Source organism: Diabrotica virgifera, chromosome 2, assembly GCF_917563875.1.
Source record: "Diabrotica virgifera virgifera chromosome 2, PGI_DIABVI_V3a".
NCBI classification, from domain to species: Eukaryota; Metazoa; Arthropoda; class Insecta; order Coleoptera; family Chrysomelidae; genus Diabrotica; species Diabrotica virgifera.
The window spans coordinates 218,459,834-218,476,100 of record NC_065444.1 but is presented as its reverse complement, the minus strand read 5'-3'; the positions used below and the strand labels follow the sequence as shown (position 1 = coordinate 218,476,100).

The window sequence follows — 16,267 nt, the reverse complement described above, 5'->3', positions numbered from 1 at the left end:
CTGCTGTACACAATATACACCACTGACTTACCTAGAACACCAGATACCCTAATGAGCCTCTACGCCGACGATACAGCGATAGCGGCCAAACACAGAAACGTAGACATCGCAGTGACCAACCCGCAAACAGCGTTAGAAGACATCGAGGAATGGTGTATAAAATGGAAGATAGCCATCAACTCCGAAAAGACGCAAGCGGTACTATATAAGAAAGGAAGACAACAGCCAGAAGAACAGCTGACGGTGCTGAACAAGCCCATCGAGTGGAAAAATTAAGCTAAATACCTGGGAGTCATCATGGACAAAGGATTAACCTTCCAAAAACACGTAGAAGCCACAGTACAGAAGGCCAACATGGCGAGAGCAACATTAAGAGGACTCACAGGAAGAAAAAGTAAATTAAGACTAAAAACGAGGTTAAGACTAATAAATACCATAATATTACCGGTATTAACATACGCACCTCTCGCATGGGGACAAGTATACAACACCCACAAAAAGAAGATAAAAGCGGTCCACAATAGCAGCTTAAGAGAAGCAGCCAGAATCCCAAGATACGTCGCAGAAAGATTCCTGCTCAGAGAACTTCAACAGGTGAGAGTCACCGAAATGATGACAGATAAAGCAAGGGTCAAATTCGCGGAGCTGGCGCACCACCCAAGTCACATACTGCGAGAGATGCTAGGGTACGATGCGTTCCACCGATGGAAGCACAAACGTCCTAAACAGCAAATAGTGGATTAAAGTAAATCGAATAAAGCAAACAAAGAGGGACAAAGTAAAAGAAAAAGTAAAAGTGAAAGTAGTAGTCAGTTCGTAGCTCGAAACACCTAGTGCCGAAGAAACAAGCAAACCAAGCGTAGGTTCAACACCACGACCAGGTAAGTCAGCCAGTAAGAAAATAGAGGAAAAGGCGCAAGCCAACAAAAAACACAAAAAAAAAACAAAAAAAAGGCGTAAGCCACCAAAAAAAAAAACATGAAAAACACAAAAATCATAAAATTCTTGAGCACCAAGCCATTGGACCGAGCTCAGTGGGGCTTGGTACAGTGACTTAAGGCCCAAGCAAGCAATTTTAGTACCGCGGATAAGTAACTAGAAGATAAAGGCATAGAGCGCTTCACGCTGGCCTAGTTTTGTAATTCGATTAGGGCACCACATTGGAATCTTATTACCCAGGATTCCATTGTGAAGAGCATTTGGCTACGATAGTTGTGCCCCCATCGCGCATCAGTGTGCTATGGGGGGAAAGGGATGGCCTGGGGCATTGGAGCGAGGTGGGATGATCCCTGTTTTTACTCGGGTCAAAACACCTCGCCCCAATGAATTGTTACACCCGAATGTACTTTCTCGATAGGGTGGACATCTCCCACAGGTCGGGTTGAATCAAATTGCTTGCTTGCTTGCTACTACCAATACTTTCTATAATATACCAATTTTATGCAAGCATAGTGACATATTTAACCAAAACATTTTCATTCCTTGGATCTGTGAAAACAAAACATAATTTCGTAATATCAAAGATTTCAACTGTTTACCACAAATAGCTCCTATTTAATAGCTCCTAGTTAATCACAAATTGTTCAGCTAAAATTAAATTATGCTTTTAATAGAACATTAAAGTATTATTGTCCGTTTCAAAAAATGTATACGTACCATAATGGTTTTTTAAAGATAACATTTCGGTACTACTTTAATTTTTCGAATATTTTTAAAGTAGAAAATTTATAAACTAATTTATAAATAAAAAGAAGGAACCTTTGGTGTTGCGAAATTATGTTTTATTTCCATAGATCCAACGAATAATATTTTTTGGGTTAAATATGCCATTTTGCATAAAATTTGTATATAGGAAGTATTTGTAGTAAAGAATCCATTTGTAAATAATAAAAAGTTTGTAGTAGAAAACACAAATATATTTATTTGAAAATGATTTTTGTAGAAATGCAAATTAATATAATATCTAAACAACACCTGAAACGAATAGAGACGTAGTACTCTGCACTGGTGTATAGCATTCGAACGCCGCATGTTTCAGTACAAACCCGTGCGTAGTTCGCAGTTCGGTACAAACCTCTTTCAAAGCAACACTTGTTAGGAACCAAATATGTGTTGCCGTTGCCATGTCTATTTCAAAACCGCGCTGTCGTTAAATGAACACGCAAACGGAAATACGCCTGCGAGAGCGGCATTACAACCTGGACCATATTGAAAAACTAAATTATAATGCTTCGTAGCAAATAGACGGCCGGAGTGATGGCGTAGAAGTGTCAATTTTTATTGACATATATGTCAGATTTTTCCAAACCTTTCCAAATAAACGTTGTTTAGTGTGGCAAATTTGTATTTTTTTATTGTTTTTTTAGTTTTTACAAATAATATTTCCGTTTTTTGCAATATGTAAGTATTGTTGTAGTTACTATAACAATTTTACAAGGTTGTGTAAATAATAAAGCATTATATTTTATATAAATAGCAATAAAATGTATGTATGAGTGAAGTAAGGTTTAGGAGACCGAATTAAGATAGTGAAATTAAAAAAAAACTCTATAAGTAATTAAACATAAAAAATAGCACAGGAAGCAAAATTTTAACTTTACACTAATTAAAAGTCTTGAGATTCGGTAAACTCTATCTTTTCAACGTGTTTACAACCTTTATTTGGAAAGTAATAAACACTGAATATAGCCGCAGTTGGCCGTGACGTCACACTCCGGCCGTCTATTTATTATTTACTGATTGAAATACATATATACTTTTGTTAACTCGTCGTTGCGTTAATTTGCTCTCTGGATTGATCTGCATCGATCATTTCGTTATATATCAATTCTTGTATTTTAATGCGAAGATACATCTGACGATGATTTGGTAGATCACTTAAAGGTTTATAAAGACTTAATAAAAAGTGATGTAAATCATCTTCAGGTTTCAACTTTTGATTATCGTAAGAGTGAGCTAGTTGTGTTTGGATAAGTTGGATTTTCTTTCTTTCTAAGTTCAATAATTCAGATTCAATCCCATCTTCATCTCTTTTCCTTTTCGTACCATACATGCTGTTTGATATGGTTGGTGTTTCATGATCTGTATATGAAGATTGGTCTTCTATTTCCGAATTGCCAAAGTCAATCTCAGTTTTAATAGGATCTACGCTATTGCTATCGTCGTAGGTGTCATCTTCTTGCAAACCTTCATCCATTGTCAGTACGTAGGCTGAACCGGAAGTAACAGTAGACCTTTGAAGACTCATTTTTCTTGAAAGCATTTGATCCTTTAGAAAAAGCAATTTTTGAAACCACACCCAGTTGGAAACAAGCGGAGTCTCGCCATCATTCTCAGATTTTCCTTTAATACTTTTCTTTAGTTCTGCCCTAAAATTGTCCCTTAGATTTTTCCATTTTGTTTTAGCAACTTCAACTAAAATTAAAACGTAATGTAAGTAAAAACATTAGCAGTATTATTTATCGATGAAAGATGAAACTTAATAGGCCAAGAAATGAAGCATTTTAGCTCGCAATTTTTTCGTCCACCATGGACTTACTTGAAATTTTCACACAAGGTAGGAAATAACGCAGGGATAATTTTCTATATCATGCCGCTGTACACTAATAACTTGGGGGTGGTTGCCATCCCCTCTCGGTGGGAATTTTTCGTTACATTTTAACCATGCAAATCGATAAAAAAAGTAATTCTAAGAAAAAAAGGTTCTTTACGTTTTCTTCGTAAAATTAATATTTTTCGAGTTATTCGCGGTTGAAAGTAACAGTTTTTCGACGGAAAAATTGACTTTTTTAGAGGGTTTTTTGAGAATAATTCGAAAAATATGCATTTAATCAAAAAAACTGTAGGTATTAAAATTGTATCTTTTGGAAACACAAATAAAATATTTTTTAAATTTTTCTACGACCAGCACAAACCGAGATACGGCATGTTAAATGTTAACTTTTTTCGTCAAATGCATAATTTGAAATATTTAAGGCCAAACAACGGAAAACTTTGCATTTTTCGAGGAAAACTTACAAAATCTTTTTTCAAGTACATATATAATTAGACGTTTCAAAAAAAAGAAAAAAAGTTTCTAGCTAGAAATTAAGCGACTTATGAGCAAAATAACGTCGGTACCTTTTCTCTACGAAAAAATCAGTGAAAACAACCCCCTAACTATCCTCCGAATTAAAATTGATCTCCACTCTTCTGTAATTCTTTTTATATATGTATTATCAATACACCCAAAAAGTTTGATCTATTTAAAAGGCCTAATTTTAAAAAAACTGGAGTTTAAAAATAAATTAATTTTTTGCAATTTCGTATTTTTTACCAATTTCTTCAAAATATCACCGAAAATACTAGAGATACGAAAAAAATTATAAAATACTAAATTGTAGCTTTTTTAATAAGCAACATTAAAGTATTATTGTGCGTTGCAAAAAAATGTTTACGTATCATAATAGTTTTTTAAAGATAACATTTCGGTACTACCTTAATTTTTTGAAAATTTTTTTAAAGTAGAAAATTTATAAACTAATTTATAAATAACAAGCTGAAAATGCGAGCATTGTCATAACGAAAACTTTGTTTATTTACGTATTTAAATTCATAATATAGAAAATTTCTATTATGAAAAGTTGTTTAGTATTAAATGCTATGTTTTAATATGCAATTATATCCTAATTTAAATATTGTGAACTATGTATAAAGGTACTCTACTCTCGAGCGAAATTCATATTTTTTGACATACCTCGAATAAAATTGATAAAATGTGATATATGATGATTGCATCTTAGATTTTAGACCATGCAGATCTTTTGAAGAAGACTGGCAGAATAGACAGGCTTGGCGAACGGGAACCCTAAGGCGTATTACGCTGTGAACGGGATTTATATACATAGATCTTTTTATGAAGAATAACTTTTCTTCGTAAAATTAATAATAAAAGAGTTATTAATGAAAATGATATTGGTATTCTATTTTGAGAAAAATTTTCAAATATTTTTTTTATCTTTCGAAGGATGTACAAGTAATTGCATATTAGAACATAGTTTTTAACTCCAAACAACTTTTTATAATAACACTTTTCAATATTGTCAAAAATAAAGACACTTTAATATTGATCGAACTTCATATTTTTTGACATACCAAGTATAATATAGATTTGATATCTGATAAAAATAAACAAAATAAACAGTTTTCCTTAAAAATAGTGAAGTGTAATTTAACATTACATTAACATAAATAAATAAAATTTATATCTAATATTTCAATATTATGTTGACGTTTAGTTGCGTCAAACGAAAACAAAGTAGAGTTGACGTTTCTATGTCGGAAGAAAATGACAATTTAAAGGAGGCTTGTGACGTCACAATGACGACTTTGAGGCCGGATATCTCGAAGATGGTTAGAGATAGCGAAATGCCGTTTTCAGATTTGGATTCAGAAGACAAAACTACATATGAATACATCGCTAGGTGGCCTCTAGATATTTCAGGAGCGGCAACGCAATAACACATACACTTTTGCGAATTTATAAACGAAAAGTTTTCGTTGAAAAGAAGGAACCTTTGATGTTGCGAAATTATGTTTTGTTTACATAGATCCACCGAATAATATTTTTTTGGTATATATAATATGCCATTTTGCATAAAATTGGTATATAGAAAGTATTGGTAGTAAAGAGTAGATTTGTAAATAATAAAAATTTTTGTAGTAGAAAACACAAATACAGGGTGTTTCATTAATAATTGTCCGTACAGTAACTGGAGAAACCTTAGCACAAAATACGAAGATTTAACCTAAAACACCTAAATAAAATGTGGTTCCTTACTGAGTTACAGGGTGTTTTATCTAAAAATTTAAAAATTATTTTTGCTCAGCATTTTTAAACTATTCGACGTATCCTTTTCATACTTGGCAGAAAGTGCGACTACTAGACACCCTACTAAATTACGATAAACAAACGTTTCTAGCTCCTACCAGAGGCGTACGACAGGAGATGGTGAATGGTTGACCCTTCTCAAATTCTACGCCACTGGAGGAATTACTATTTTAGTGCCATTTTTAAATTCTCCAATACTTTCTACGTAAATAATATACTCTTCATTGGTAACGATAAAGTCATTAGTTTTCGAGATATTTGAAGTTAAATATGAAACGGCACAGTTATTTTGATTAAAATGATTCATATGATTAAAATTTAAAAATTATTTGTACCCAGTATTTTAAAACTATTTGGCGTATCCTTATCATACTTGGCAAAAAGTGTAGGTACTGTACACCCTACTAAATTAAGATAAATAAACTTTTCTAGCTACTACCAGAGGCATACGACAGGGGGTAGTGACTGGTTGACCCTTCCCAAATTCTACGCCACTGACGAAATTGCTATTTTAGTGTAAATTTTTGATTTTGCAATACTTTTTATGTAAATAATGTACTGTTCATTCGTAACGATAAAATGATTAGATTTCGAGATGTTTGAAATTAAAAATGAAGCGACACAATACATTAATCAAAATAACCGTGTCGTTTCATTTTTAACTTAAAAGATCTCGAAAACTAATGACTTTATCGATACGAATGAAGAGTATATTATTTTCATAGAAAGTATTGGAGAATCCAAAAATTGAACTAAAATAGCAATTTCGCCAGTGGCGTAGAATTTGGAAAGGGTCAACCATTCACTTTCCCCCGTTGTACGCCTCTGGTAATAGGCACAAACGTCTGTTTAACATAATTTAGTAGTGTGTACAGTACCTATACTTCCTGCCAAGTATGAAAAGGATACGTCGAATAGTTTTAAAATGCCGAGCAAAAATAGTTTTTAAATTTTTAGATAAAACACCCTGTAACTCAGTAAGGAACTACATTTTATTTAGGTGTTTTAGGTTAAATCTACGTATTTTGTGCTAAGGTTTCTCCAGTTACTGTATGGACAATTATTAATGAAACACCCTGTATATTTATTTGAAAATTGATGAAACACATGAAACGAATTAACGAATATAGAATTAGTACTGTGCACTGGTGTATAGTATTCTAACGCCGCATGTTTCAGTACAAACCCGTGCGTAGTTCGCAGTTCGGTACAAACCTCTTTCAAAGCAACACTTGTTAGGAACCAAATACGTGTTGCCGTTTCCATGTCTATTTCAAAACCGCGCTGTCGTTAAATGAACACGCAAACGGAAATACGCCTACGAGAGCGGCATTACAACCTGGACCATATTGAAAAACTATAAATTATTATAATGCTTCGTAGCAAATAGACGGCCGGAGTGATGGCGTGGTGTCAATTTTTATTGACATAATGTCAGATTTTTCCAAACATTTCCAAACAAACGTTGTTTAGTGTGGCAAATTTGTATTTTTTTATTGTTTTTTCAGTTTTTACAGAGAATATTTCCGTTTTTTGCAATATGTAAGTATTGTTGTAGTAACGATAACAATTTTACAAGGTTGTGTAAATAATAAAGCATTATGTTTTATATAAATAGCAATAAAATGTATGTATGAGTGAAGTAAGGTTTAGGAGACCGAATTAAGATAGTGAAATTAAAAAAACACTATAATAGCACAGGAAGCAAAATTTTAACTTTACACTAATAAAAGTCTTGAGATTCGGTAAACTCTATCTTTTCAACGTGTTTACAATCTTTATTTGGAAAGTAATAATAACACTGAATATAGCCGCAGTTGGCCGTGACGTCACACTAAGGCCGTCTATTTATTATCTACTGATTGAAATATATACGTTACAGTTCAAGTTGATTATTCAGTGGGAGTTGACTCCAACTAGTTGGAGTCAACTCTAACGGCTGGTTTCAGTAAAAGTTGATTATAAATATAAAATGAAGATTTATATTCAATATTTACTAGTAAAAGTAGACTCCAACTAGGAAAAGTATACTCTTCCCAATGCCATTTAGTAAAAGTTGATTCTGATTCACACAAACAGCCGATTCTAGAAATTAAATGTTACTGAATATGTTAAAATTAGTCTAGGCTGTATCGTCGCTCCCGTTAATTAAATTATTCTAGTTCGATTTTTTTGCACAAACTTACTAAAAAAGAGGTCCTTATAACGAATCCACAGGGTGTCAGATGGTACTGTGGTCGAAAAATTGTTTAAACAATTTTTTTAAACAAACTCACAAAAAAATTTAGGACATTTTTGTTTATTTAGGACAATTTTCTTTACATCATTTGGGTCATTCGGAGCAAAAGAGGTCTTTTGTGATTTTTCTGTAAAATTTTGTTGTTCTCGAGTTATACGCGATTTAAAATTTGCAAAATACGAAAATGACCATTTTCAAGGCTTAATAACTCAGTTAAAAATTATTATTATGAAAGTCCGAAAGTCACCAAATAAAATTTTAACGAGCCCCCTACAAGATACTGAAGAAATTTTTGTTATTATTTTATTACTAAGCGGTTATTATTAATTATTAACAATGAGCGCTAGGAGCGTATTGACGCAGCTATCAATGTGAGTGCGAGTGAGATGTACCATTTCACCATTTTGACATTTAAAAATTCAAACTTCTGTGAAACCACAAAACTGTCAAAACTTTTTTTGTAATTTATAGCTCACATGTCATCACCATGACAAGTCGAAAGTTCTTATTCTTGTGGTGCTTTCTCCTTTAGTGCAGTTTAGCGACTACACTGGCAAATCTGTCTCTGTCCAATGCGGCTCTAAACAAAGATGTTAAATCAAGGCCGGTCCAGTTTCTGATATTTCTAAACCATGAAATCTGGCGCCTACCGGAACTCCGTTTTCCTTCACTCTTACCCTGGATGATCAGTTGCGTGAGGCGGTACTTTTAGTTTCTCATTTTGTGTCCCAGGTAGCTAACTTTTCTGACTTTAATGATTTTTAGCAGTTCCCTATCTGTACCTATTCTCCTCAGAACATATTCGTTGGTGGTGTGGGTTGTCCAAGGTATTTTCTAGTCTCTTCTATAATCCAGAGTACAAAGGCGTCCAACTTGTTCATCAGTGTTGTGTTGTGTCCAGGCCTCCGTTCCATACAAAAGTATTGACCACACATAGCAATGCAGAAAATGACATCTAAGGCTGATATTAATGCTACTGTTACAGAATAAGCTTTTCATTTTGATAAACCCCTGTCGGGCTACCTCTATTCTCGCTCTTGACTTCTTGTTTCTAATCAAGTTGATTGTTGAACCAGCAACCAAGATATTTGTACTGGCTTACGTATTCAAGCTGTTGGTGTTTCACATATTTATTGGAAGAGGTAAATTTTTGTTCCTTGATATTCTTATAACTTTGGTTTTCGCAGTATTGATCTTCATCCCCATTTTTTCACAACTCTCAGTAACCCTATCCAACAGTATCTGCAGACTATGGTCCGAATCAGTCATTAATACTGTGTCATCTGCATAGCGGATGTTATTTACTCTCTGACCGTTTATCTTGATTCCTTCTGAAGGGTGCGATAAAGAGTTCGCAAATATTACCTCAGAGTAGACGTTAAAAGTATGGGTGATAGCACACAACCCTGTCTAACACCTCGTTGTATTTCAATTGGCGTTGACGTATTACCATTGGTCTTTATGAGTGCTGTCTGATTCCAATAAATAGCCTTTATAATTTTAGAATCTCTTTTGTCGACTCCGATGTCATTCAATCTTTCTATCAAGGTCTTGTGCTTCACCCTATCGAACGCTTTCTCAAAATCTATGAAACAGATAAAAAGGTCTGCTTGCTGATCTTTGTATTTTTGTGCCAGAGTTTGAAGACAGAATATTGCTTCTCGTGTCCCCATATCTTTCCTGAAGCCAAATTGTTCTTGACCGGTGACCTCATCACATTTTTTATAATATATTCTGTTCTGTATGATACGCAAGAAAAGCTTCAGAATGTTATTTAATAGACTTATAAGGCGGAAGTCCTGGCATAATTTGGCGTTATTCTTTTTAGGCAGTGGTATGAAGACTGATTCAAGCCATATTTTAGGGATAGTCCCTGTATTGTAAACATTATTAAATAGTCCAAGAAGAAGGTCTAAGTTTTCCTCGTTGATTAACTTCAATAGCTCAGCTGGTATTTCATCTTTTCCTACAGATTTGTTGTTTTTTAGTTGACGTAGAGCATATTCCAGTTCGGCCTTTAGTATTGGAAGACCTTCGTCGTTTTCGGTATTTAATGTAGAAGGTTCTCTGATGTCATAGAAGAGTTCCTTTATATAGTCTTCCCACATGTTTATTTGTTCTTCAGGGCTTGAAATCAGTTTGCCTTCTGCGTTGATTAGATTATTTGGTCCTTGTGAGTATGTCGTGCCTGTGAATTCCTTGAGTTTCTTATACAGATGGAAGTCATCATATGTTTTTATATAAGTTTTCGATTTCTTCACATTGTTCTGTTATCCATTTTTCTTTTGCAATTTTTATTTTTTGTTTAATGGTTCTATTTAGTGCTTTGTACATTGCTTTGTGCTGTTTGCATTTTCTTCTTTCATCCATTAAATCCAATATTTCCTCTATCATCCATCTTTGCTTCCGTGGTCGCTGTTTTGTGAGCATTTCAGTTGTTGTTTTAAGGGCGTGTCTGATTTCCTCCCGAAGGCGAAAGTTAACCCGCGAGTAGTCGCGCGGTGAGATAGAATCTCAATTTTTATCCTTTATCGCGATAACTTGATGAAAAATTTTGCAATTTTAAAAAAATTTCGTAAGTGCCTCGAGGAATGGTGTAGTAATGCGTAGGATTTTTTTTTCTTTTCTTCTTCTTTTTTTTGTGGAATTTATGGCTTTGGGGAGAGCCAATTAGCTTTAACCCGCGAGTAGTCGCGCCGTTAGATAGAATCTCACATTTCATCCTTTTTCGTAATACAGTAAAACCTGTCAGTAACGGCCACTAAAAATGAAAGAACTATTGGCCGATATAGAAAGGTGGTCGCTATTGCCAGTTTTTGTAGTCTACATATAATTGGTTTGGGAAATTTTTAAACTGGCCGTTAGGACAGGTGGCCGATGTTGGCAGGTGGCCATTAACATAGGTTTTACTGTACAGTAAAATTTGTCAGTAACGGCCACTAAAAATGAAAGAATTATTGGCCGATATAGTAAGGTGGACGGTATTGCCAGTTTTTGTAGTCTACATTTCATATAATTGGTTTGGGAAATTTTTAAACTGGCCGTTAGGACAGGTGGCCGATGTTGGCAGGTGGCCGTTAACACAAGTTTTTTTAATAAAATTGTTAGAAATATATATTTTCAATATAAAAAGTAGATAAAAATAGTACAAAATAAAAATTTGTTTTAAATTCGTATTTTGAGATAGAATCTCACACGCGACTATCGACGTTACAGAAGTGAGCGCGACTACTCCCGGGTTAAGGATGTTTAATTATATGAAAGTGTGCTAAAAAACAGTGCCAAAAAGTAAAACCCATTTAAAATACATTGTTACTTCAGACACACTTTAAACTCTTCATGTACTGCTACCTATATTTACAATTTTCACACAATAAAACCTTTACATTTTTACATAATATGAGATAGAGTAGATAAAAATTATTTTTGTGAATTTGGTTAACAAAAATTGGTTAACAATTTTTCGACCGCGGTACCGCGTGACACCCTGTGTATTTGTTATAAGGATTGTTATATGGATGTATTTCTTTGAGAAGTTTGTGCAAAAAATCCAATCAGAATAATTTACCTAACGGGGGCGACGTTACAGACTATACTAATAAGTAGTTGAAACGGTCAAAACAAAGAAAGGCACACTTATCAAAAATGCACTTGCGATTCTCGTATAATCAACATTTACTGAATCGATCCAGGAAGAGTAAACTCCAACTAGTAAAAGTTGATTTAAATTTTTAAAATCAACTTATACTGCTCGTTTCAGTTGGAGTTGACTTCAACTAGTTGGAGTCAACTCTAACTGAGAATCAACTTGAACTGTAACATATATACTTTTGTTAACTCGTCGTTGCGTTAATTTGCTCTCTGGATTGATCTGCATCGATCATTTCGTTATATATCAATTGTTGTATTTTAATGCGAAGATACATCTGACGATGATTTGGTAGATCACTTAAAGGTTTATAAAGACTTAATAAAAAGTGATGTAAATCATCTTCAGGTTTCAACTTTTGATTATCGTAAGAGTGAGCTAGTTGTGTTTGGATAAGTTGGATTTTCTTTCTTTCTAAGTTCAATAATTCAGATTCAATCCCATCTTCATCTCTTTTCCTTTTCGTACCATACATACTGCTTGATATGGTTGGTGTTTCTTGATCTGTATATGAAGATTGGTCTTCTATTTCCGAATTGTCAATATCAATCTCAGTTTTAATAGGATATACGCTATTGCTATCGTCGTAAGTGTCATCTTCTTGCAAACCTTCATTCATTGTCAGTACGTAGGCTGAACCGGGAGTGACAGTAGACCTTTGAAGACTCATTTTTCTTGAAAGCATTTGATCCTTTAGAAAAAGCAATTTTTGAAACCACACCCAGTTGGAGACAATCGGACTCTCGCCATCGTTCTCAGATTTCCCTTTAATACTTTTCTTTAGTTCTGCCCTAAAATTGTCCCTTAGACTTTTCCATTTTGTTTTAGCAACTTCAACTAAAATTAAAACGTAATGTAAGTAAAAACATTAGCAGTATTATTTATCGATGAAAGATGAAACTTAATAGGCCAAGAAATGAAGCATTTTGGCTCTCAATTTTTTCGTCCAGCATGGATTTACTTGAAATTCTCACAGAAGGTAGGGAATAGCGCATGGATCATTTTCTATATCATGCCACTGTACGCTAAAACCTTGGGGTGGTTGCCATCTTATCTCGGTGGGAATTCTTCGTTACATTTTAACCATGTAAATCGATGGAAAAAATAATTCTAAGAAAAAAATGTTCTTTACGTTTTCTTCGTAAAACTAATATTTTTCGAGTTATTCGCGGTTGAAAGTAACAGTTTTTCGACAAATAAATCGAATAAACTCAGAGGGTTTTTTCAGAATAACTCGAAAAATATGCATTTAATCAAAAAAACCGTAGATGTTAAAATTGTATCTTTTAGAACCACAAATAAAATCCTTTTTTTATAATTTTTCTACGACCAACACAAACCTAGATACGGCATGTTAAATGATAGCTTTTTTCTTCAAATGCATAATTTGAAGTATTTAAAGCCAAATAACGGGAAAACTTTGCATTTTTCGAGAAAAACGTACAGGATCTTTTTTCAAGTATATAATTAGACGTTAAAAATTAAGCGACTTATGAGCAAAATAATGTTAGTACCTAGTTTTTTCTACGAAAAAATCATTGAAAACAACCCCCTGACTATCCTCCGAATTAAAATTGATCTCCACCCTTCTGTAATTATTTTTATATATGCATTATCAATACACCCAAAAAGTTTGACCTATTTGAAAGGCCTAATTTTAAAAAAATTGGAGTTTAGAAATAAATTGATTTTTTGCAATTTCGTATTTTTTACCATTTTCTTCGAAATATCTCCGAAAATACTAGAGATACGAAAAAAATTATAAAGTACTAAATTGTAGCTTTTTTAATAAATAAAATTTCCCTGTACATAGATTGTCTCTACAGTGAATATTTAGCGAGGTATAGCTGTTTGAATTGAAACCTCTATTTACGAGCAAACACCTCTCTAAGCCCAGCCGCACACCAAAGAAACATGAAACGTAAATTACGTTTCATGGAAATAAAACAGTGCTAAACAAATAAACGTCCGCCCATTTATGAAACTCTCCGAAAATAAAAATGTGTCATGAACATGAATCACACTCGTTTCATTGGTAGGCGGACTTTGAGATTTGTTTAACAGTGTCTTAGGTTCATGAAACATGTTTTTCGTTTCATGTTTCTTTGGTGTGCGGCTGGGCTAAGGGATCTTAGAGAATTTAATCTACATATTCTTATAGCTTATTTGAATTGATTGATTTTATTGATTGATTGATTTTATTTACTTTATTTGAATGCGTTCAAAAACGTGAGTTTTATTATTAATATTATCAATTTTACGAAAATGGGACGTTTATGAAAGTGCAAGGGTTGCTGTTACGGTCCTAAGAAAAATCTATGTATTTTTGATGGTGTTTTTGTTCGGCAAAAAACATTACACATAATCAGTAATTAGTGAATAGTAGTGTTGCCCAAATGCAAGACCAAGACGAGACTTAGATAGTCTTGGTCTTGGTCTTGCGGCAGTACACCTGGTCTTGGTCTTGGTATTGCGCTCCCGGTCTTGGTCTTGGTCTTGGTCTTGGTCTTGCAGCAAGAGTCTTGCAAGTCTCGCAGTCTCTGCCCATTAGCATATTGCATATCTTAGAACAACGTAACAGAGTAGGTACATTTTAAGATTGAATATCATAGCCATAGGAAAAACCATCCAAATTAATAAATATCTGACACCGGGTGGGGTTTGAACTCACGGTGTAAGTGATCCGTGTCCATATTCTAACTATCTAAAGTTTATTAGAAACATGCATTTTTTAGTGTATTTGCTATTCACTATCTGTGATTTGAAAAGCATTCAATTCGGTGACAGATCTGCACAGTATGCCAATTTTAATTTTTATTCACTACGTTGGGTTGGACAGACCAGTATGGGTTTCAGATTTTATGGCACGTCAGCTGCTTCACAAGCAGAGTGAAACTTACTCTTCAATATCTCACTTGTTAGCCTTATATATAAGGCTATATAGCCGTATTCTTTAACAATATCGCTGGAAAAATATTGTTGCTAGACAGGTAAAGTGTCATTGTATACCGGATACCGGGTATACCAATCAAACTGTGTTTTTTTCTCAAAGTTCGCATTATTTTGTGGAATATTCTAGCATATAAAATACTGAAATTAAAACCCAACTATAGTCTAATGTTTTCTTAACATTCTGTTTTTGATTCATTCGCTTATGTTGTATAACAAAAAAGTTAGGTATTTTATCAACTAGCCATGTTTTTCATTAATACAGGGTGTTTTTAAATAAGTATGGCAAACTTTAAGGGGTAATTCTAACGAATCATGTTAAAATGACGTATGCATGACTTTTACGTATGCATGCCAATGGTGAATATTAAATTCTTAATTGTATGTCAAAAATGCGCAATAACTACCTCACAAAACTCACCAAATTTCATTTGCATATCTCAACCGGTTTTAGAGCAATAAATAAAACCTCAGTTTGTAAGAAAAATTTTAATACCCCTATTTCGGAAACGAAGCATTTGCGGACATACCCTCCTATTAGAGGTGAAACTCACAAAGTGCTCTTTTTAGAGATTTTGACATTTTCATCAATTTGAACTCAATACGATACTGTCCACCTCTGAAGAAATCAACTGGGGCTCTATTCTAATTGCTGAGATAATTTATGGTATACTTCACTAAGTACATGATTGTGAATTTCGGTTTCAAGGTCATTAAAACTTATTATTGCCCTTAGTGAATTTTTCCTTACAATCTGGAGTGCCGAATCGGTAATACATATTATTTAGTGATCTTTCCAACAATACATTATTAAACATATATGTTTATTATTTTTGTGTTCATTATCTATTCGGCGACTGATTAAAGAAATGAGCTTAAATTATTTCTTTGTAGCAAATATTTTACATAATCTATTTTGCGATCAAGCAGGCGACTTGTGTGTTATATTGTATTGTTGAAACTGTATATTATTCGTGTGCATTATCTGTTCTGTTCGGCGATTGATTAAAAAAATATGGGTTTAAATTTCTTTGTAACAGATAGCCTACACATAATGGGTAACATTATCTATTTTATGGTTAAGCAGGCGACTTTTGTGGCTGTCGCCGAAAATAATGGCATTTATTTTCAAACAACGAAACTTATTGTTCATTTTTTAAAGAATAGACTATTATTTTTGATAGATGGTTAGTATAGTACCTTTGTATGTATAAAATGGATGTTGATATTTTAACAGTAACATTACTTCTGTTTTTATCACATGTGATTTTCTATAGAGGCAACTGTTTTGTATAAACTTATTTAGTACTTAATAATTATTTATTAACATTGTATTCATTACCTATTTCATTTTGAATCCCAACGTCATGATACTTTATGGAGATAAATTCATTAACTTCTCAATATCCAATAATTGTGTTCATGAAAAAACTCATGTACAAAGTGTAGCTATTGAATTTTACCTCTAATAGGACATACCTATGTTTATAAATCAAATCAAACTGTCATTATTTTTCGTGCTGAATTACCCTGTAAGGTTACCATACTTATTTAAAACACC

At 33.5% G+C, this 16,267-nt stretch overlaps 1 protein-coding gene across 1 annotated transcript; it reads right to left on the bottom strand.

Annotated features, from left to right (window-relative positions):
- Positions 1 to 108: 108 nt before the first annotated feature.
- LOC114333295 (uncharacterized) lies at positions 109 to 14,450 on the bottom strand. Its single transcript, XM_050645002.1, has 3 exons — positions 14,429 to 14,450; positions 12,040 to 12,594; positions 109 to 3,414 (listed from the first exon to the last, which is right to left on the bottom strand). The coding sequence occupies exons 1-3, from the start codon at positions 14,448 to 14,450 to the stop codon at positions 2,762 to 2,764; spliced, it is 1,230 nt and encodes a 409-aa protein (XP_050500959.1). The 3' UTR covers positions 109 to 2,761.
- Between the last annotated feature and the right edge of the window lie 1,817 nt (positions 14,451 to 16,267).

Excerpts from the sequence above, each read along its gene's own strand:
- LOC114333295 (XM_050645002.1), bottom strand. The coding sequence starts at position 14,450 with ATGGACACGGATCACTTACACC. Across the intron at positions 12,595-14,428 it reads GGACACGGATCACTTACACC|TTGAAGTTGCTAAAACAAAA; the intron begins GTGAGTTCAAAC and ends TTTTAATTTTAG. Across the intron at positions 3,415-12,039 it reads AAGTGATCTACCAAATCATC|TTGAAGTTGCTAAAACAAAA; the intron begins GTCAGATGTATC and ends TTTTAATTTTAG.